General features: G+C 55.5%; 1 protein-coding gene across 2 annotated transcripts in view; it reads left to right on the top strand.

Annotated features, from left to right (window-relative positions):
* The window catches only part of CPLX1 (complexin 1), a 43,704-nt gene extending 22,889 nt beyond the window's left edge, over nt 1–20,815 (top strand). For both annotated transcript variants that reach the window (XM_010345156.2, XM_039468110.2), the window contains exons 3-4: nt 14,757–14,932; nt 19,040–20,815. In XM_010345156.2, coding sequence (XP_010343458.1) covers nt 14,757–14,932; nt 19,040–19,237 — 374 coding nt within the window. In that variant the 3' untranslated portion in view covers nt 19,238–20,815. The remainder of the gene's footprint in view (nt 1–14,756; nt 14,933–19,039) is intronic.
* The last annotated feature ends 384 nt before the right edge of the window (nt 20,816–21,199 follow it).

The raw sequence follows: 21,199 nt of genomic DNA, 5'->3' as shown, positions 1-21,199 counted from the left end.
TCTACCATATGAACCTTGATTCTATCCAAAGTCCCAAAAAGAAAAAAGCGTTGGCGTTGAAGCTGGAGGTGCAATCCAGATTCCATACAATTACACATGAATGTTGGTGCAGCTGACATCATCGTGATACTAAGCCTGCCCACCAAGAATCTGGCATGGCTTTCCAAAACTGTACAATTTAAACAGGTAGTTTTTTTCTGATATAGGTTCTGTAGATTTCCTTGTTAAATTTATTTCTAAGTAGGTTATATTTTCTTACTTATTGTGTATTTTTCTCATTATTGTGAGTGGAACTCCATTCCTGTCCTTGTTTCTAGCTTGTTCTTGACAGTGTGGGGTAAAACTACTAATTCCGAGGTATGGATACTGTGTGTAGCCCTGCTGCCACGTGCCATGATGAGTTCTGGTAGGTTTTTACTGGAGTGTCTTGAGTTTCTTAGCTATAGGATCATGTCATCAGGAAGAGAAGTGAGAGAGACGGAGAGAGACCTGGCTGTCCTCTTTTAGGGTATAACTCTGATTACCCTCCTGTGTTGATGGGAACAGGTTCATGGCTGTGGGACTGTCACAAACTCTACCTTCACAAGCCTAGATGATGCAGCCTCTACACGCTGAGGCCAGATGGAGCGGTCACTGCCCTGGGGCTGCAGACCCACACAGCAGACCCACACCACGGACCCACACAGCAGAACCACACCATGGACCCACACAGCAGACCCACACCATGGACCCACACAGCAGACCCACACAGCAGACCCACACCACGGACCCACACAGCAGAACCACACCATGGACCCACACAGCAGACCCACACCATGGACCCACACAGCAGACCCACACAGCAGACCCACACCACGGACCCACACAGCAGAACCACACCATGGACCCACACAGCAGACCCACACCATGGACCCACACAGCAGACCCACACCGTGGACCCACACAGCAGACCCACACAGCAGACCCACACCATGGACCCACACAGCAGGCCCATACCACAGACCGACAGCGGACCCACACAGCAGACCCACACCACGGACCCACAGCGGACCCACACAGCAGACCCACACCACGGACCCAGAGAGCGGACCCACACCGTGGACCCACACAGCAGACCCACACCATGGACCCACACAGCGGACCCACACAGCGGACCCAGACAGCGGACCCACACCGTGGACCCACACAGCAGACCCACACCATGGACCCACACAGTGGACCCACACAGCAGACCCACACCTCGGACCCACCCCGAGGACCCATATCACAGACCCACACAGCAGATCCCTCACTGAACACCACCGCAGACCAGCAGTGAACACCACAACAGACCCCGCAGTGAACACCACAGCAGCCGCCTCACCAGGGCAAGCCTGTACATCTAAGTGCAGAACAGATCTGTGAGGCCAGGCATGGTAACTCACACCTGTAATTCCAACACTTTGGGAGGCCAAGGTGGGTGAGTCATTTGAGGTCAGGAGTTTGAGACTAGCTTGGGCAACATTGTGAAACCCCGTCTCTGCTAAAAATGCAAAAATGAGGCGGGCGTGGTGGCGCATGCTTGCAATTCCAGGTACTTGCCCAGCTGACACATGGGAATTGCTTGAACCCAGGAAGTGGAGGTTGCAAAGAGCCGAGATCGCGCCCTTGCGCTGCAGTCTGGGCACCAGGCCTCAAAAAGGAAAAGGCACCATGAGAACTCGGCACTGTGCGTCCAGGGCACTGCCGCATGTGCGGCGTGCTGTTGACCGAAATGGCCGTGTGTGGCCTGTGGCTGCGTCGTATTTCCTCATGCACATCACTGGAACCTCCGAAATAGTGCAGAACCACAGCTGCAGCAGCTGTGCGTGTCACGCCCTCGGTCTGACGCGGGCAGATCCACCGTTCACCATTGTCCGCTTTCTGCTTTTGTCCTCATTAGTTATCTCTTCCTGTCTTATTTGGGGTTATTTTGTTTTGTTTTTCTTTTAAATTTCTTAAGATGGTAATGAAGTTCCTATATTTTCCGTTCTTTTTTAAAATGAAAGACTGCCGGGCGCGGTGGCTCAAGCCTGTAATCCCAGCACTTTGGGAGGCCGAGGCAGGTGGATCACGAGGTCGAGAGATCAAGACCATCCTGGTCAACATGGTGAAACCCCGTCTCTACTAAAAATACAAAAAATTAGCTGGGCGTGGTGGCGCGTGCCTGTAATCCCAGCTACTCAGGAGGCTGAGGCAGGAGAATTGCCTGAACCCAGGAGGCGGAGGTTGCGGTGAGCCGAGATCGCGCCATTGCACTCCAGCCTGGGTAACAAGAGCGAAACTCCGTCTCAAAAAATAAATAAATAAATAAATAAATAAAAATAAAAATAAAATAAAATGAAAGACTATGAATTTCGTCCCAAAAAGGATCTAGTCGTGGACCCTAAGTTGGGACACCTGGTGTTTGTCTTTCATGGCTTTCTAGAAGTTTTACCGTTTCTGTTTTTATTTCCCCTTCAGTCAATCAGTCAAAGGGTTACTTCCATCCATGCTTCTTTTTTTTTTTTTTTTTTTTTTTTTTTTTTTTTTTTTTGAGACGGGGTTTCGCTCTTGTTACCCAGGCTGGAGTGCAATGGCGCAATCTCGGCTCACCGCAACCTCCGCCTCCTGGGTTCAGGCAATTCTCCTGCCTCAGCCTCCCGAGTAGCTGGGATTACAGGCACACACCACCATGCCCAGCTAATTTTTGTATTTTTAGTAGAGACGGGGTTTCACCATGTTGACCAGGGTGGTCTCGATCTCTTGACCTCATGATCCACCCGCCTCGGCCTCCCAAAGCGCTGGGATTACAGGCGTGAGCCACCGCGCCCGGCCCGTCCATGCTTCTAATATTTGGATGTCCGTAGTTATGGGTTTGGTCATGTTTTTAGTAATAGTGACTTCATTAGATTATGATCAGGGAAAATGGCCTCCAATATCTCTAGCTTTTAATTTGTTAGGGCTTCGGGTCAATTTGATTGTGATGCCATTTATTTTCAATAACCATTGCCCTCTTAAGGATATACTCCAGTGAATCTCACCATCACCGTGGTTAAGTCTGCCTGGCCCCAGGCAATCTCTATTTCTTTCTGTCACTATAGATTAGTTTGTACCCAAATGTACATAAACGAAATTAGGTAATTTGTATCTGGCCTTTTACACTCAGCATAAAGACTTTGAGATTCTCACGTGTTGTTGGATGTATCAGCAATTTGTTTGTTTCTGTTGCTAAGTGGTGCTCCCTGTGTGGACGTACCACAGTTTACTTGTCTATTCACTTGTTGATGGACATTTCAGTTGCTTTCTGGTTTGGCTGTTACAAATGAAGCTACTGTGAACATTCCTGTTCCTGTCATTGTGTAAACTCAGGTGTTTGTTTCTCTTGGGTAAATACCCAGGAATGGAATTTCTGGGTCATTTGGTGGGTGAGTTCAACTGTACAGGACAATGCCAAAGTGTTTGCAGAGTGGTTGCTGCATTTACCTTCCCACACGTATGCATGAGTTCTTCCACCAGTTCCAGTTCTTTCACCAGTGTTCCTCGCCAACACTTAGCACAGTCAGTCTTTTTAATTTCAGATATTTGAGCAGGAATGTAGTCATATCTCTGTGTGAATTAAGTTTGAATTCTGTTATACCTAACATAGAATCAGCTTTATTTCTAATAGCCAAGTGTGTCTTTTCATGCAGTCACACGTCAGGTAATGAAGGGGACAGGTCCTGAGGACTGTGTCGTTAGGTGACTTTGTCACTGTGTGAACATCAAAGAGTGCACAGAGGCACACCCAGACGGAGCAACCCTGCACACCTGGGCTGTTGGGGTAGCCTGGTGCTCCCGGGCACAACCCAGCACAGCCCGAGACTGCCTGAAGGCCACAGCAGTAGTAACACAGCCGTGAGTATTTGCGTACTGAGGCACACCCAAACATAGACGAGGTACCCACGTGGCTTTCATCTTACGATGGTTGTGACGTCATGTTGCGTTACAGAGTCCGTGACTGGACTTACTTGCCATCTGCCGCTCTTCTTTGGTGAAATGCCTTTTGTCCATTTTAAAAATCAGGTTGGTTGTGTTCTTGTTATTGAGTTGTAAGAGTTTTTTGTGTGTATTCTGAATACACACACAAAAAAAGACCTTTTTTTTTTTTTTTGAGACACAGTCTTGCTCTGTCACCCAGGCTGGAGTGCAGTGGCGTGATCTTGACTCACCTGGCTTTGAACAATTCTCCTGCCTCAGTAACTGGAACTACAGGCACTCACCATGTCGCCTGGCTAATTTTTAAAAAATACATATTTTTAGGAGAGATGGGGTTTCATCATGTTCCGCAGGCTGGTCTAACTGCCAACCTCAACTGATCTGCATGCCTCAGCCTCCCAAAGGGCTGAGATTACAGACGTCAGCCACCGAGCCCAGCCATGAATATGAGACCTTTATCAGATGTATGGTCTGCAAATATATTATCTCAGCCTGTGGCGTACCTTTTCATTTTTTAAGACAGTGTCTTTCGAAGATGCTAAGAAAAACTCAGTTTTTCCCTCTGCCCTCACACCACAAGGACAATCAATACAGAAGACGTCTGCGACCAAGTGTGTGAGGTTTTCCCCACCCAGCAAGCAAGCACTCAGCCCTGCAGGGGACAGCAGAGTGCGTCCACCAGTCCAATCCAGTTCTGCCACCTCTACCTGGAGACAGCCCCGGAAAGCATAGGTCAAGGGCCCCCTCCATCCCACCAGTCGAAAGTCCAGGACCCTAGAATGTCTGAATGGCCAGCTTCAAGTTAGGGTTCACATAACCCCCTCTGGGGCTGGTTTAGTTGCTAGAGAAGCTCACAGAATTTAGGGAAACACATGCTTATTGTTTATTACAGAGGATTTTTTTTTTTTAGACAGAGTTTTGCTCTTGTTACCCAGGCTGGAGTGCAATGGCGCAATCTCGACTCACCGCAACCTCCGCCTCCTGGGTTCAGGCAATTCTCCTGCCTCAGCCTCCTGAGTAGCTGGGATTACAGGCACGTGCCACCATGCCCAGCTAATTTTTTGTATTTTTAGTAGAGACGGGGTTTCACCATGTTGACCAGGTTGGTATCGATCTCTCGACCTCGTGATCCACCCGCCTCGGCCTCCCAAAGTGCTGGGATTACAGGCTTGAGCCACCGCGCCCGGCCCAGGATTTTTTTTTTGAGATGCAGTCTCGCTCTGTCACCCAGGCTGGAGTGCAGTGTCATGGTCTCAGCTCACTGCAAACTCTGCCTCTCAGGTTCAAGCAATTCTCCTGCTTCAGCCTTCTGAGTAGCTGGGATTACAGGAGCCCGCCACCATGCCAGGCTAATTTTTGTGTTTTGAGTAGAGACGGGGTTTTACCATGTTGGCCAGGCTGGTCTCAAACTCCTGACCTCAGGTGATCTGCCTGCCTCAGCCTCCCAAAGTGCTGGGATTTCAGGCGTAAGCCACTGCACCCAGCCTACAGAGGACATTTTCGAGGATACACATAGCCAGATGAAGGGTCCCAAGCACAGGAGCTTCCACCCTGTGGAGTTGGGGTGCCACCCTCTGGCACACGGATGAGTTCCTCCCCTTCCTATCCACCTTCATGTGCCCAGCTCTCCCAAAGCTCCCCAAACCCCAGCCTTTTGTGCCTCTTGTGGAGACTTCACTGAATAGGCATAACGGAAGCATGGATGTCCTTGTAGATGGACTGGGCACGGTGGCTCATGCCTATAATGTCAACACTTTGGCAAGTTGAGGCAGGTGGATCATGAGGTCAGGAATCCAAGACCATCCTGGCCAACATGGTGAAACTCTGTCTCTACTAAAAATTATAAAAATTAGCTGGGCGTGGTGGCGCACACCTGTAATCCCAGCTAGTCAGGAGGTTGAGGTAGGAGAATTGCTTGAACCAGAACCCAGGAGGCAAAGGTTGCAGTGAGCCAAAATTGTGCCACTGCACTCCGGCATGGGCTGCAGAGCAAGACTCCCTCTCAAAAAAAAAAAAAAGAAAAGAAAAGAAAAGAAAAAATAAATGCAAACAGTGAAAAGGTTGTGATCTAATCCAGCAAGGCCTGTCCAGATTCTTCTTGGCCTCTCTCTTCAGCGTTCCTTCCTCCAGAGTGAGGGGCAGGGCCCCTCTGAAATGAGGGCTTCTGACTCACCATCAGGAAGTCAGGGGAAGATTCGAGTCCTGCCCTGCACAGGTAAACCGAGGGCAGAAAGTCCAGGAGAGAGGTTCTGTTTCCTGGTTCTAAAGAGCCCCAACATTATAACAAGGGCCATGGGAGTGTGAGCCAGGAGCGCAGATGAAAACATTTCTATATCTCGTATCACAGAAGAGCAAGAATGTTTACTGTAGATGAAGTTCAGTTTATCAATTTTTCCTCTTTCTTTCTTTCCTTCTTTTTCTTTTCTTCTTTGTATTTTGGTTAGAATTTTGCTCTTGTTGCCCAGGCTGGAGTGCAATGGCATGATCTTGGCTCACCACAACCTCTACCTCCCGAGTTCAAGCAATTCTCCCACCTCAGCCTCCCGAGTAGCTGGGATTACAGGCATGTGTCACCATACCTGGCTAATTTTGTATTTTTAATAGAAATGGAGTTTCTCCATGTTGGTCAGGCTGGTCTCGAACTCCCAACCTCAGGTGATTCGCCTGCCTTGCCCTCACAAAGTGCTGCAGGCATGAGCCACTGTGCCTGGCCTCTTTTTAAGATTTATGCTCTTGTCACTTATACAAGAAATCTTTGCTTAAGCAGAGTCCCAGAGATTCTCTTATGTTTTCTTCTAGAAGTTGTATATTTTCAGCTTTGACATTTAGATCTATGATTGATTGTGAGTTCATTTTTCTATAAAGTGTCAGGTAAAGAAAAACATTTGCATATGTATTTATTTTGCACATGAATATGGAATTGAGCCAGTGCACTTTGAATGCACTATTGGGCAGGGCACAGTGGGCTCATGCTGCAATCCCAGAACTTCGGGAGGCTGAGGCAGGCAGATCACTTGAGCCCAGGAGTTTGAGACCAGCCTGGGCAACATAGTGAGACCCTGTCTCTACAAAAAAAAAAAAATTTTTTTTTAATTAACTAGGCATGGTAGCACATGGGAGGCTGAGGTGGGAGGATCACTTGAGCCCAGGAAGTTGAGCTATGATTGTGCTACAGCATTCCAGCCTGGACAACAGAGCAAGACCCTGTCTAAGAAAACAGTCAGCTGGGCATGGTGGCTCACGCCTGTAATCCAAGCACTTTGGAAGCCAAGGTGGGTGGGTCACCTGGGGTCAGGAGTTCAAGACCAGCCTGACCAACATGGTGAAACCCCGTCTTATAAAAATAAATAAATAAATAATAAAAGAAAAGAAAACAGTCAGGACTGTCCTCACCCTCCCTGAATTTCCTCTGCAGCTCTGTCAAAAATCAATTGACAATATATGTATGGGTCTATGTACAGGTATAAGCCACTATGCCAGCCTACTTCTGGAGTTCTATACTGTTCCGTTGATCTGTATGTCTGTTCTTTTGTTTACACCATATTTCCTTGATTATAGTAAGTCTCAAAGTCAGGTGGTATAAGTCCGGTAATGTTTTTCTACGTTAGCAAAATTGTTTTGTCTATTCTAGGTCTTTTGCCATATTCATATAAATTTTAGAAACAGGCGATAAAGTTTTTCAAAAACGTCAACTTGCATTTTGCTTGGGATTGCATTGAATCTGTAGATCAATCTAGGGAAAACTGATGTAACAGTATTGAGTTCATGAACATGGTATATCTCTGTGTTCATTAGGTCTTTAATTTCTCTCAGCAATTCTGTAGTTTTTGGTGAAGTGGTTGTACATATTAATTTAAAAATACAGCCATAGGTTATTTTATGGTTTTGGCAGCATTATCAGTGAAATTGTTTTTAAATTTTACTTTCCAATTGTTTGCTGCTAGTATATACAACTCTATTTGTTTGTTGTTTACTAATCTTGTAACTTATGACCTTGCTAAATTCATTTATTGTTTCTAGCAGTATTTTTGTAGATTCCTTAGAATTTTCTACATAGATGATGATGTCATTACTTCTTCCTTATCAACCTTCACGCCTTTTGTTTTTCTTGCCTTTAGTGTGTTGGTGAGGTTCTTTGGCACAAAGGTGAGGAGGAGCAATGAGAACGAGCATCTGTTCACATCACTGAGCCTAAGGGGAACGTGTTCTGTTTCACTGTCATCAACTATCATGTTGGCTGTGGGGGTTCCTTTTTTCTCTTTTATTTTTTTATTGCATTTTAGGTTTTGGAGTACATGTGAAGAACATGCAAGATTGTTGCATAGGTACACACATGGCAGTGTGGTTTGCTGCCTTCCTCCCCTTCACCTGTATCTGTCATTTCTCCCCATGCTATCTCTCCCCACCTCCCCACCCCCCATCTTTCCCCCATTTCCCTCCAACAGACCCCAGTGTGTAGTGCTCCTCTCCCTGTGTCCATGTATTCTCATTGTTCAACACCTGCCTATGAGTGAGAACATGCAGTGTTTGATGATGGCCACCTAGGAACAGCTCAGGATTGCAGCTCCCAGTGAAAGTGCAGAGGCTGTGGGGTTTCTTAAGGTTTTGTTTGTGGCTGAGTATGTTATAAATACTGTTTACATTTTACAAATTGATTATCAAATATTTGCTGAGCACCTGCTGTGTGCCAGGCTCTGCTTTAGGTGCCAGGGTTGCAGCCCTGAGCCAGCCAGCATGCCTGCTCCTGTGGGGCTTTCTATTAGCAGAGACTGTCAATCACAAGCAGACACACAACAGATGGCACCGTTTCAGGTAAACAGCACAACGACAAAGGGCAATACAGCTGGTGACAGGCCGGAGGGTGGCAAGGACTGCTTTGTTCTTTGCCTGCATGTAGTTGGGATTCATATTTCGATCTATAATCAACAAGAATGTGTCTGTGAGCTGTTCAGGAGTCCAGTTTTTATGCTTTCCCATCAACTATCCTGTCCCATCTAGGGATACTGCATTCTTTCTTCAGCGTCCTGGGGCTGCACCTCTGTCTCTGGTCCCACGTGTGGGTCCTGTGTCCAGGGGGGCCTGGGGATGAGCTCCCACTCTGGGCCTGTTGTCTGTCTTCCTCGCCCTCACCATCACCACCCTGTCTTGGTATCTGGTGGACCTCACTCTCATCTTCTTCCTCAGGTGCCTGTCCTGGCAAATGGGCCTTTTGCAGGTCTATATGCAACACTCGGCTTGTCAGATTTCTCAGAATCTTCTTCTTAACTCTTGGGAGTTTAGGGAGGAGGGACATCTTTACATGTGGAGTTACCCAGCCCAGAAAAATAACAAGTGTCTTTCTTTACTTAGGTATTATTTAATTTTTCATTCAATCTTTTTTTTTTTTTTTTTTTGAGACGGAGTCACTCTATCACCCAGGCTGGAATGCAGTGGTGAGATCTTGGCTCACTGCAACCTCCGCCTCCTGGGTTCCAGCAATTCTCGTGCTTCAGCCTCCTGAGTAGCTGGGATTACAGACACACCCCACTACACCCAGCTAATTTTTGTATTTTTAGTAAAGACAGGGTTTCACCACGTTGGCCAGGATGGTCTTGATCTCCTGACCTTGTGACCCACCCGCCTCGGCCTCCCAAAGTTCTGGGATTACAGGGATTAGCCACTGTGCGCTGCCAATTTTTCATTCAAGTCTATAATTTTCCACATAGTTTTATTTCAAGTTAAAAAGTATTTTCCCAGCTGGGCACAGTAGCTCACACCTGTAATTCCAGCACTTCGGGAGGCTGAGTCGGGCAAATCAAGAGGTCAGGAGTTCAAGACCAGCCTGACCAATATGGTGAAACCCCGTCTCTACTAAAAATATGAAAATGAGCCCAGTGTGGTGACGGGTGCCTGTAGTCCCAGCTACTCGGGAGGCTAAGGCAGGAGAATCGCTTGCACTGGGGAGGCAGAGGTTGCAGTGAGCCAAAATCATGCCACTGCACTCCAGCCTGGATGACAGAATGAGATCTCATCTCAAAAAAGAAAAAAAAGTAATCTTTCCTTCTTAAAAATTAACTTACCGGGCCCAGTGGCTCACAACTGTAATCCCAGCACTTTGGGAGGCCGAGGTGGGTAGATTATCTGAAGTCAGGAGTTTGAGACCAGTCTGATTAATGTGGTGATACCCCATCTCTACTAAATACAAAACAATTAGCTTGGCATGGTGGTGCATGCCTGTAATCCCAGCTACTCGGGAAGCTGAGGCAGGAGAATTGCTTGAACCCAGGAAGTGGAGGTTGCTGTGAGCCGAGATCATGCCATTGCACTGCAGCCTGGGCAACGAGAGAGAAGTTCTGTCTCAAAAAAATAAATAAATAAATAAAATTAACTTTTGGCCGGGTTCGGTGCCTCAAGCCTGTAATCCCAGCCCTTTGGGAGGCTGAGGTGGGTAGATCACCTGAGGTCAGGAGTTTGAGACCAGCCTTGCCAACATGGTGAAACCCCGTCTCTACTGAAAATACAAAAATTAGCCAGGTGTGGTGGCAAGAGCCTGTAATCTCAGCTACTCAGGAGGCTGAGGCAGGAGAATCACTTGACCCCAGGAGGTGAAGCTTGCAGTGAATAAAGATCACACCACTGCACTCCAGCCTGGATGACAGAATGAGACTCTGTCTCAAGAAAAAAATTAAAAAAAAAAAATCTGAATGGAATTTGGTATCCTACAACAGAGGAAGGTACCTGGAAAAGTGATGACGCCCAAATGGAGCCTGAAGTTGCGTGTCCGCTGTCAGCTGTGAAGAGCGCTTGGTGGCCGGGTGCAACATCAGTGTCTAGGGAGGCCCAGGCACCACACACAAGAGCCCTTACGCGATCTCTGCGACTCTTCTGTAAATCTAAAATTAGTTCAGAATGAAGCTTTAAATATCAACTTGAATGGATGTATTATTTACATACACATAATTTAAATTATGTATAATGTACAGTAAATTGAGTGCAGCCACTGTCATCGTACTTACACTGTTAGGGAACGCTGAGCAGGGTTTCACCCCAGAGGCGGCTGCTGTACAGAAGCAGTTCCCCCAAAACCTGCCTGGGTGTTCTGGGAGCGTAGGGGCTGCTCCAGCAGAGGTCTGAGGAGTGGGTTCCCCAGAAGAAGAGCAGTAGCTCCAAGGACCCCGGCGGGGAACCGGGACCCCACCCACCTCGCACCTCTTCTGCTGCCGCCAGGTACGGTGGGCAGTGGGGTCTCAACAGGGCCAGAGGCCAGGGAGCCATCCGCAATCCGCACCCCCAGGCAGGAGCAGGCTCCTGGGTGGGGCTGAGTACCCCGCTCCAGGGGCTCTATGGGCCTGCACAGTTGTGGGAGGGTGCCAGCCCCGTCATCCCCAGGGGTCGCTCCCAGTGCCCTCCTACTGCCTCTACCTCTCACGGGGGAAGCCGAGGCTCAGAGAACCAGGGAGGGTGGGTTCGGCTCCTGTGTGGCGAGGCCAGTAGTGAACCCCAGTCCTGGCGGGACCCCCAGCCTCTGATCTGACCCGCCTGCAATAGGAGACGAGAGCGGCGGCCTCAGGGTTCTCAGCCTTGGGGTGTCCCAGTCTCAGGGACCACGGGGGACCGCCCCGCACCGCAGCCGCCTCCTCTGGAAACCGGGGATGTCCCAGTGCCACTCTCCTGGGGATGTGGGTGCACTGAGGACCCTGGGGACCGCAGCTCCTGTTTCCGGGGGCAGGTGGGGTCTCAGGGTGTCCTGATCATTGGGGTCCAGAGGTTGGCGGGGTCTTGAGATGGGGGGGAGTACAGGGGTATGCCCTGTGAATACAGAGATTACAGGGGTCTCTGGGCGTCAGGATCTGGAGGTGACGGGTCTCGGGGTGTCCAGGTCGAGGCCAGCCGGGTCGCAGCAGCAGCAGCGCTGAGGAGTCCCCAGGCTGTGCCAGTCCCGCCGCTCAGGCATCTGTGCCAGGAGAGCAAATGGCACATTGGGTTTCTCTGCCAGGAACAAGCTTCCCGCAGTTTCTGCTGCTGTCCTGGCTGTGCCCCATTACCAGCTTTTGGAAGCAGTTCTGGAGGTGGATCCGCGCAGTGCCCAAGCAGAAAAGCGGGCGTGGGCAGCGTCTATGGCTCTCCCCAGGCTCCAGCCAGGTCGGCCCAAGAGCGGGTCCCTGTGAGCCGAGGGGCTTTGCAGCCTGCGGGGAGCTTGAATCCCAGGCTGGTCCCGCTTCTTAGAGGTGGGTCTTCCAGAGAGGCCTGTGGCGCCTGGACTAGCCAAGGGCTCAAGTAGGACCCCCACACTCTCAGAGGGAAGGGCCCCCCACAGGCACCCGGGGAGCAGAGCACAGCACACCTGGTGCTTTAGACCCAGAGCCTATGTGATGAGCTGGAGGAGAGGGGAGGGACAGCCACAGAGCTGGGGAGCCCTGCAGCCCGCACCCCAGCCGGGAACACCTTTCCCTCCCTGGGGACAGCACTGTGGGGAGAGGCCAGGCTCACCCACTTCCTTAGAGACACCGGTCCTTTCCAGGAGGGAGAAGGAGCTATGGGTCACTCACTTTAGGGTGAATTGGCTTTTCTCATGGGGAGTAAGGTTTGCACAAAGGCGGTTAGGACTGTGGGGGCTGTCCTTGCCTCCCGCACGCACCTGCCAGAGACAGCAGCGTGGGAGGCAGAGAGCTTCCGGTCCAACCATCAGGGACTGTTAGAAGGATCTATGAGCAACTCTACTCTGTGACCCAGTTTCCCTCGAGTCATTGGCCTAAAATCTGCTTTGCGAAAAGCTGCAGATGTGTCTGAAAACTGACTGCAAGGCTCTTAGCATTTTTTTTTTTTTTTTTTTTTTGAGATGGAGATTTGCTCTTGTTACCCAGGCTGGAGTGCAATGGCGCGATCTCGGCTCACCGCAACCTCCACCTCCCGGGTTCAGGCAATTCTCCCGCCTCAGCCTCCTGAGTAGCTGGGATGACAGGCACGCACCACCATGCCCAGCTAATTTTTTGTATTTTTTGTAGAGACGGGGTTTCACCATGTTGACCGGGATGGTCTCGATCTCTTGACCTCGTGATCCACCCGGCTCGGCCTCCCAAAGTGCTGGGATTACAGGCGTGAGCCACCGCGCCCGGCCAGCTCTTAGCTTTTTGTTGAGGAGTCCAGCTCTGTGCCATCGGCCGCATGCCCAGCTTAGACTGCCCGCCTGTCCCTACAGTGATGAGGCCACAAGATGGACTTGTTCTCCCCACACTCCACTGCCTGTGATAGCTTCAGGCAGCCAGGCTATCAGGGGCAGGGAAACAGGTGCAGTGAGATGCCCACAGGGTGCAGGCCTGGCCCGTTAGAGGGACACCTTCAGCCCAGAACACTCAACCAAAAAGCTGTTCTCCTCCTACCAACAGCTGGGGTCCTTTCACATGACAGCTCCTGCCACCCTTGACGGGAAGCTCATTCCCGAGGGACTGGCACAGGCAGCTACAGGTGAGGGCATCTCCTGAGGCTCCGTACAGCATGGGCCTACCCAGTATCAAAGTAGGGTGGAGCGCCAGGACAGAGACACAGAACCTCTGAATTCACAGAGACGGGATGGGAGGAACATCTGGACCCAGGTGGAAAGTGACTGGGTAGTATTAGGCCAGCCCACATTTCCACCTGATGATTTATGCCCGTGGCATGCTCAGCTGGCTGGGGGCAGTCCTTAGGAGGCCACAGCCAGAGGCGAGACCTTCAAGGAGGGTCAGACGCCCCGGCCCAAGCACTGAGCACTGAGCACCGAGGATCGCCTGCAGAGGGGGCTGGGGTGTTGTGGAGGAGAGCATCATTTGTAGGAACAACCCGTGGCAGAGTCCCCTCACACACTAGGCTGGTCCCGGAGCCCCCCTGCAATGCTGGGTGGGGTGAGTGAGTGGTCATGGGAGGGGGGCCTGGCCTCTGCCAGGTCACCTCCCTCAGTGACACCCGTGTGCTTGGTGCAGCTGGTCTGCTCTGCTCCCTGCAGCTGCTGAGGGCCAGGGCTCTCTGCGGTGCCTGCTGGATTCAGAGGTTGTGATTATGCATCTCTGTCCTGTGGGCCGAGTCGCAGAGCTGTTTAGGGAGGTGTTTGTGGGGCCTGTGAATCAGGAGCTCAAGAGAAACGTGGTGGCTGGCACTACAGAGAAATTAGAGCTTGGGTGCCAGCAGCAAGCAGTCCCTGCAGCGTCAGCAGGGCCCCGCCAACCCTGTGCAGTGGCCACCCCGGGAGCCAACTGGCGACCTTGCCTCTGACAGCCAGCCCTGCCCCGCGACCCACCGCCAGCATAGACCCTGAACCACACCATCTCCAGGAGGCCAGGCCTCTGCTGGACACAGGACCAGAGAAGACGCATCAGCCCCCAGAAAGTCACACACCACTGCACACACAACCACAAGCCTGATCACACATGCACAGCCACACAGCCAGGCATGCATGTTACACAGACACAGAACCACATACAGACGTACAACCGCATGTGGTGCACACACACACACCATCACACAGCCGCGCGTCAGCATAAGCACGCAGTCACACGCAGGTGCACACACAGACGCAGCCACACGGCGCCTCTCCTGACCCCCTGGGAGGGCCTGTGTCCCTTGAGAAAGCAAAGCAGGAGACCCCAGCACACCGGATGGAGCGTCTGGGGCAGGAGGGTCGGGGCAGACGGAGGTGGGGGAGTGGCTGGAGGGTCTGGGGCAGCAAGAGGGTCGGGTGCATGGAGGGTTGGGGGTGTGTGGCTGGGACACTAGCCCAGCCTTGGGTGTCTGAATGGGGTGGTCTGAATCACCTACTTCTGTCTCAGGGGCCACCAAGGACATGGGGAAGATGCTCGGGGGTGACGAGGAGAAGGACCCAGACGCCGCCAAGAAGGAGGAGGAGCGGCAGGAGGCCCTGCGCCAGGCGGAGGAGGAGCGCAAGGCCAAGTACGCCAAGATGGAGGCGGAGCGCGAGGCCGTGCGCCAGAGCATCCGGGACAAGGTGTGCGCCGGGCCGGGCCCCTGCAGGGAAGGCGGCCCTGAGTCCCGCGGGGTCTGGGAGGAAGGGCCCCGGGAGAAGGGGGCGGGCGACGCCTGGGTTTCCTCCCCTTTGCGGTTTCAGGATGGCGGAGAGGGCTGGGGTTCTGGCTGGGTTCCCTCCGTGGGCCCAGCCCATCCTGCTCCTGACCACAGGGCCGGCCCGGTGCTTCCTGGGCCTGCATTCTAATGGCCAGCCCTGCGGGAGAAGGTGGAGCCTGGCTGCCCCGGGGCGGGGGTCGTGGGGCAGCCGCCTGGCCTGGGGTGAGGCCTCAGGGAGGAGGGGCACCTGCTGGGATTTGCGAGGTGGTCCATCCAGAGAGGGTGCAGGGCCAGAGGCTGAGCCAGCAGCAAGACCCAGGCTCCCAGCGCAGGGCCAGCCATTCGCAGTCACCCCCTCAGCGCCGTCCCAGCACCAGCCAGGTCGGGAGGGGTGCCAGGCGTAGGAAGCAGCGGGCACTGAGGGAGGCCTGGTTCCCGGCGGCACTCCCGCCTCCTGGGTGGCTCCAGCACGGCCCTGGCTAGAAGCCAGGTGCGCACAGACAAGGCGAAGAATCCCCACGCAGGGGTGAGGGAACGTGGGAAATGTTCACCTCCCACATAGGAGAGGCCTTGGGTGCTGCCTGGGGCCAAGTGCTTCACCCCATGCCCTGGCCCTGAGGGGGCCACAGCAGGCCTGGCAGACCGGAGCTGTATTTCCCAGAGGGTCGCCTCAGTCCCCTGCCCTGGACCGGCCAAGATGGCCTGGCTGCCGGGTGGGAAGGCTCAGACCCCCAGGACTGCTCCCTGCTGCCCAAGGCACCCAGAACTGGTGGACCCGGCCTTGTGTCAGCTGTACCCAGGGAAAGTTGGGCTCCGGGACGTCTTGCGGGGAGGCTGGAGCTCCGAAGTGGACAGAGGTTGACATGGGAGGGCGGGGCTGCCCAGGTGGGACACATGCAGCCCCTCTACCCAAAAGGCCAGCCCAGCAGTGCCGCCCTCCCCACCACGGATTCCCCCCGGCATATACCCTGGAGGGTACAGAGCAGCCGCTGATGGGGAGTGGGCGCATGACCTGAACAGGATGCAGCAGCTGCACCCTCCAGTGAACGGGAGACGCCAGGGAGAGGGAGGCCCAGGTCGGGAGAAGCGTAAGCACCTCCCTGGATTCTGTGTGGGGCCCAGAGCTGGCCCGACCTTGCTGCCCAGGCCCTGCACTTCTGCCTTGGTCTGAGCCCCTCAGAGAGCAACAGGTGGCAGGGATTGAGGCCACACACCTGCCCACAAGAACAGCCTCCTCTGCAGCCCACCAGCCCCTCAGGCCCTGGAGGCACCAGCTCTCTGCTCTGGAGGCTGTCACACTGGACTCGCCTGGAGCCCCCAGTTCACACCTTCCCTACAGAGCCCGCCTTCTCAGAGTGTTCGGGTGTGGGGGGCCGTCAGGCGTGGCCACCTGATCAGAATATCCGCCTCCAGCATCCCCGGGCTCTGGCACCCCCAGACATCTCAGGGGTTGGTTAGAGAAGCCGCGCTGAGCCGCCCTGTCCAAGGCTTCTCTGCAGATGGGGACTGGGTCCTTTTGGAGTGTCCAGCCCCCCCAGGCAGTTCCCAGAGGAGCACATCGCCCAAACCTCCTGTCAGGCAGCCATCTGGACAGGCCCAGGCCGGGGGAGAGGTGGGGTGAGACTGGCCCTCAAGCTCCGAGCACTCACCCACCTCTGGCCTGTGTCAGCTTCCAGCCACCCACGTTGGGCAGCTCCCACCTGGGCCTTCCTGCAGGGTTATTCTGAGGACCCACCAGCCTCCCCCAATACACTGCACCCCCACAGCTTGCACAGCAGCTAGCAGGCGTCCACGTGGCTGCCGAATGCTGGGTGTTTGGTCCTGTTATTGGTTCTCAGCATTGATCAACACTCATTGCCCTTTTTTCTCTGCAAGTGTTTTCAGGGCTCAGGGTCTCACTTCAAACGTGTCAGTGTCCCCCAGGATCCCCAGCGGCCACCCCCATCCTCAGGTGTTACTTCCTGGAGAGCTGCCGCACAGCACAGCCTGGCGGTGGGCCTGGGGCTGGATATACCTGCACATTTGTCTCTGGAGCAGACGCCTCAGAACCGGGTCTCAGCCCGACTGCATGAGCCAAGCTATGGTGTGCAGCCCAGCCCCGGAGCCCATGTTCCCAGCAGAGTGGCCCTGGCCCTCATGCCCAGCAGCACCCGGGTTGGGCACGCGTTGCCATGGTGTGCACAGACCCTACACCCCCGGCTGGAGGGAAGCTGCCTCTGGCTGGACCTAGCTCCTACGGGCATTGCTCACACCCGGCCCCACAGGATGAGAAGCACCTGCCCCTTCACCTCTGTGCCTGGAGCCACTGCCCTTCCAGGATGGCTGGGATGAGAACCGGGCTGATCTTGCTGCCCATGGGGGTCAGGGCTCTGTCCTCTGGGTGACACCCCGTCCCCTGCGGAGGACGTCCCTGCCCTGTGCCCTTCACCTCTCCAAGGAAACCCCCACATTCCCGGCTCAGTCAAGAGTGTACAGGGGCTGCTGAGGACTGGGGCGAGCCCACCGTCCCTCTCCTCGGTGGCCAGGTGGTGCTCTGGCGCAGGTGGCTGGGAGCATGGCACCCTCCTCTCCATCTCACTGAAGGGGGCCCTGGCCCCCACACCCAGAGCCACCTGCAGCCCCAGGGGAGGGAAGAGGTTCGGAGGCTGCCCTCAGTGGGGTTGGGAGGCACACAGGCAGCCCCACATCTGGGAGGAGGGAGGGGCCTCCTTAGAGAGCCAGAGGTTGCCCAGCACCAGGAGCAGGAGATGGCAGGGTGAGGGGCTCCTCCTGGACAGAAAGGCCCCCTCTGTGGCTGTCAATGTCCAGGTGCGCTCCTCGGTCCGTAAAGTACGAGTGCCCCCTCCCCTCCCAGAAGCTTTCTCCTGGATGCAGCTGCCGACACCTTCACTGCTCCAGAGCACCCTTCATCACCCAGGGCCTTGGACCTGGCCCAGGGGTCCTGCCTGGGGACGGACGAGCAGCTCCCCAAGGACACCAGGCCCCCAATCCTTCCGGGCCAGCCCAGCCCCACCAGTTCCCACCTTCCTGGGCAGGAGGCTGTCCGTGGTTCCGTGGCCTCACCATGACCAGGGGCTCCCTGGTCTGGTGGCTCACAGGAAGGCTGGGAGGGGTGGAGGAGTGTGGGGTGGGGAGTGTATTGATGGAGAACCAAAAGCCAGGTCGCTGACATCAGAAATTTATTCTCTCACAATTCTGGAGGCCTGGAGGGCCCTTCCCTGCCGCTTCCTTCGTCTGGGGATCCCGCAATCACTGGTGTTTCTTGGCTTATGGCCGAACCACTCCAGACTTCCTTGGCTTTCATATGCCGGACCCGTCCACATGTCGGTCCTTTGTCTCACTGGACTTCGGGCCCCTCAAATCCATGGCGGCCTCATCCCCACCCTTACCGAAATCACAACAAAGACCTGTTCCCAAACTAGAGCAGGAGGCCAATGTTCAGCCACTACAGAGGGGAGACGGACAGACATGCACGGGGGGATGAGAAGCAAGGTGGGCAGGGGAGCGGTGAGGCCAGCACTGGGCAGGATTCCAGGACCCCAGTGCCTGGAAGTGACCGCCCGCGGAGCAGCAGTGGCCTGCCAGGGAGTGGCCCTGCCGGGGCCCTGGTCGCATTCAGGCAGCCTTGGTCAGGCTGGGGACTGTGACTGCAGGCGCTGGGCAGGAGGGTCAACTGCGGTGACTGTTTCTCCCCACCTCTGCGGGGAGCCTCCTTCCCACCCCTCCCTGCCCCAGGCTGGAGGCTTCCTGGAAGGCAGGATGATGAAGGCTGGGCTGGGTTTGGAGCCAGAGGTGGGGCTGTGGCCCCATCTCAAGGAAGACGGAAGCCCCTGCTCCCCGATCTCAGCTCAGAAGAGGGTGGGGTCTCTTCTCCTTCTGGGGTCCTCCTGTGCCTGGTGGGCCAGGGAGCCGTGCACACGCCTTCCGGGGTTTCCAGGCCACCCTCCGCCCCCCACCCGCCCGGGCCGGGAGGTCGTGGCCTGCCCCGGAGCCGCCGGGACCCCCGCTCTGACCCCCGCCTCCCCCGCAGTACGGCATCAAGAAGAAGGAGGAGCGTGAGGCCGAGGCCCAGGCCGCCATGGAGGCCAACTCGGAGGGGAGCCTGACGCGGCCCAAGAAGGCCATCCCGCCGGGCTGCGGGGACGAGGTCGAGGAGGAGGACGAGAGCATTCTGGACACCGTCATCAAGTACCTGCCCGGGCCGCTGCAGGACATGCTCAAGAAGTAGCCCCGCGCGGGACACGGCCCCGCGGAGCCCCCGCCCCCAACAGACCTGCCGCGGAGGCCCCCAGGGACGAGCAGAGTGCAGCCCCCATGCGATATAAGCCATATAGCCCCAGGCCCGCCCGCCCGCGCCCCTCCCGCCGCCTCCCCACCCGGCCAGGGGCGCGCGCCCCCAGGACCCCTAAGTCCGCTGCGGGCCGGGGACCAACCCGGCGCTCCTCTGCCCGCGGGTGGCTGGACCCCTAGCGCCTGGGACGCCCCTTCCTCTTGCCGTTTGCCGCCCACCCAGCCGCGCCCGAGGCCAGGGCCGCCGCAAGGGCAGCCCCCGAGACCACCCCTGTGCGCGCCGTCCGCGGCGGTGGGGCCTATCGGGGCCACACTCAGGAGCACAGCCATAGGAAATGGGGGTGCGGCCGGGGCCTGGGCCCCGTCCCGAACGCGGACCCCGGGGTCCGGACGGCGCCGCCGCGAGTGGAGTGTTCGCGTCCGCGCGTGGCCGGTGTGCACCCCCGGGGCTGCGCCCCTCGCACCCCTGTCCGTTTGTCTGTCCCAGTCCTCCCTTCTCCTCTCTCTGGAAGGTTTTGCTTCTTGCGAACGCCACGGCCACGTTCACTTCTAAACTAAAGGAAACAAAGCAATAGCTCTGGGGGACTCTCGGCCCCCACGCCCGTCACCCCGCTCTTCCCGAGTCCTCGACCCATCCCCCGCCCCCGCCCGGCCTCCTGCCTCTCCGCCGACGCGGCTGCTGCTTCTCCCTGGGGAGGACCTTGCCTTCGCTGTCGAACACCGCACCCCCGACACGAGCCGCAGAGGCCCGAGGCCGCCAGGGGAGGGGCGCTCCGGACGCTGGAGACCCCGCGCTCCGGCCCGGCACCTCCTCCGAGCGTGGCCAGCCCCTCGGGTGGGGCCTGCGGGGTTCCCTGCGTGGAGCCGGCGCGAGTGCGACCGAATCCACCTGGCGGACCTGCGGGGCGGCCCCCGAGCCCCGGGTTCTCCTCCATCCATGTTTAATTTGCATCACAATTTGTTGAATCTCAGGTAAATGAGGTCTTTGCATTTAATGAGTTTTATCTTGACAGGCGTTGCCTCGGTGCCCCGGGCCCTTTCCGTCCACATCAAAAATTCATTAAGTCTCCATGTGTTTCGGGCCAGGGCGCGGCTTGGCATTGACCTTCATGACCTTACATAGCTTTAGAGAAGCCATAACGTTAGACTGCAATACTAACCACAGACGCCCCTCCGGGCAGATGCTACCGCGCCCCTGCGCCCTGGTGACGCGGCCGACGGGGACGTGGCTGTTCGTCCTGCTCGCCCTGTGCCCTCTCGCTGACTTCTCCCAGGTCGTGTCTTTTAAAAACTCCTGTCTTCACACCTTACAAAGCCAGCTCTGAGCGCCAGGGCGTCCTCTCGTAGAACCTGCGCACCCCGTTCCCAGCGCATGGCGCCCCGGGCCGCCGAGCTTAGCCTAGACCGTGGTTTCTTCTGTCCGTCTGTCCTGCGCCTGCGCCGCCTCCTGCATGTCGGGGCCCCTGCCTGTGTTCTCTCCGGATGGAATCACAGCCAATAAACACCAGTGATTTCACCCTGCTTGGCTGTTCTTTCCAGAAGGCCATGCGGTCAGCCAGCCGGTGGGAGGACCGGGATCTCTGCTACCCACCTTCTCTCCACGGGGGGCTCCCTCCGTTCTCACCCACCGCCACCCCAGGGCGGTCCAGCCAGAGCAACCTCCATCTAAACCGCAGGCCTGCACCTTCAGGTCCTTCCCACCCAGGACCCTGACTACAGGCCTGTCTCAGCTCTGCCGGGTCCAGGGCCCCAGGTCACCCTGTGCTGCCCTTGCCTCGACCCACTCAGGAATTCCTGCTCCCCCAGCAGCCCCGTGGGACTGTCCTCCTGAGTCCCAGACTTCACTCCCTGCAGGATGTTGTCTGCTGACAGAGGAGGTGCCTGACCCCAGCCCAGAGAG

The sequence above is a fragment of the Saimiri boliviensis genome, chromosome 3 (assembly GCF_048565385.1).
Source record: "Saimiri boliviensis isolate mSaiBol1 chromosome 3, mSaiBol1.pri, whole genome shotgun sequence".
Taxonomy (NCBI): Eukaryota; Metazoa; Chordata; class Mammalia; order Primates; family Cebidae; genus Saimiri; species Saimiri boliviensis.
This window is presented reverse-complemented; position numbering and strand designations above follow the sequence as displayed.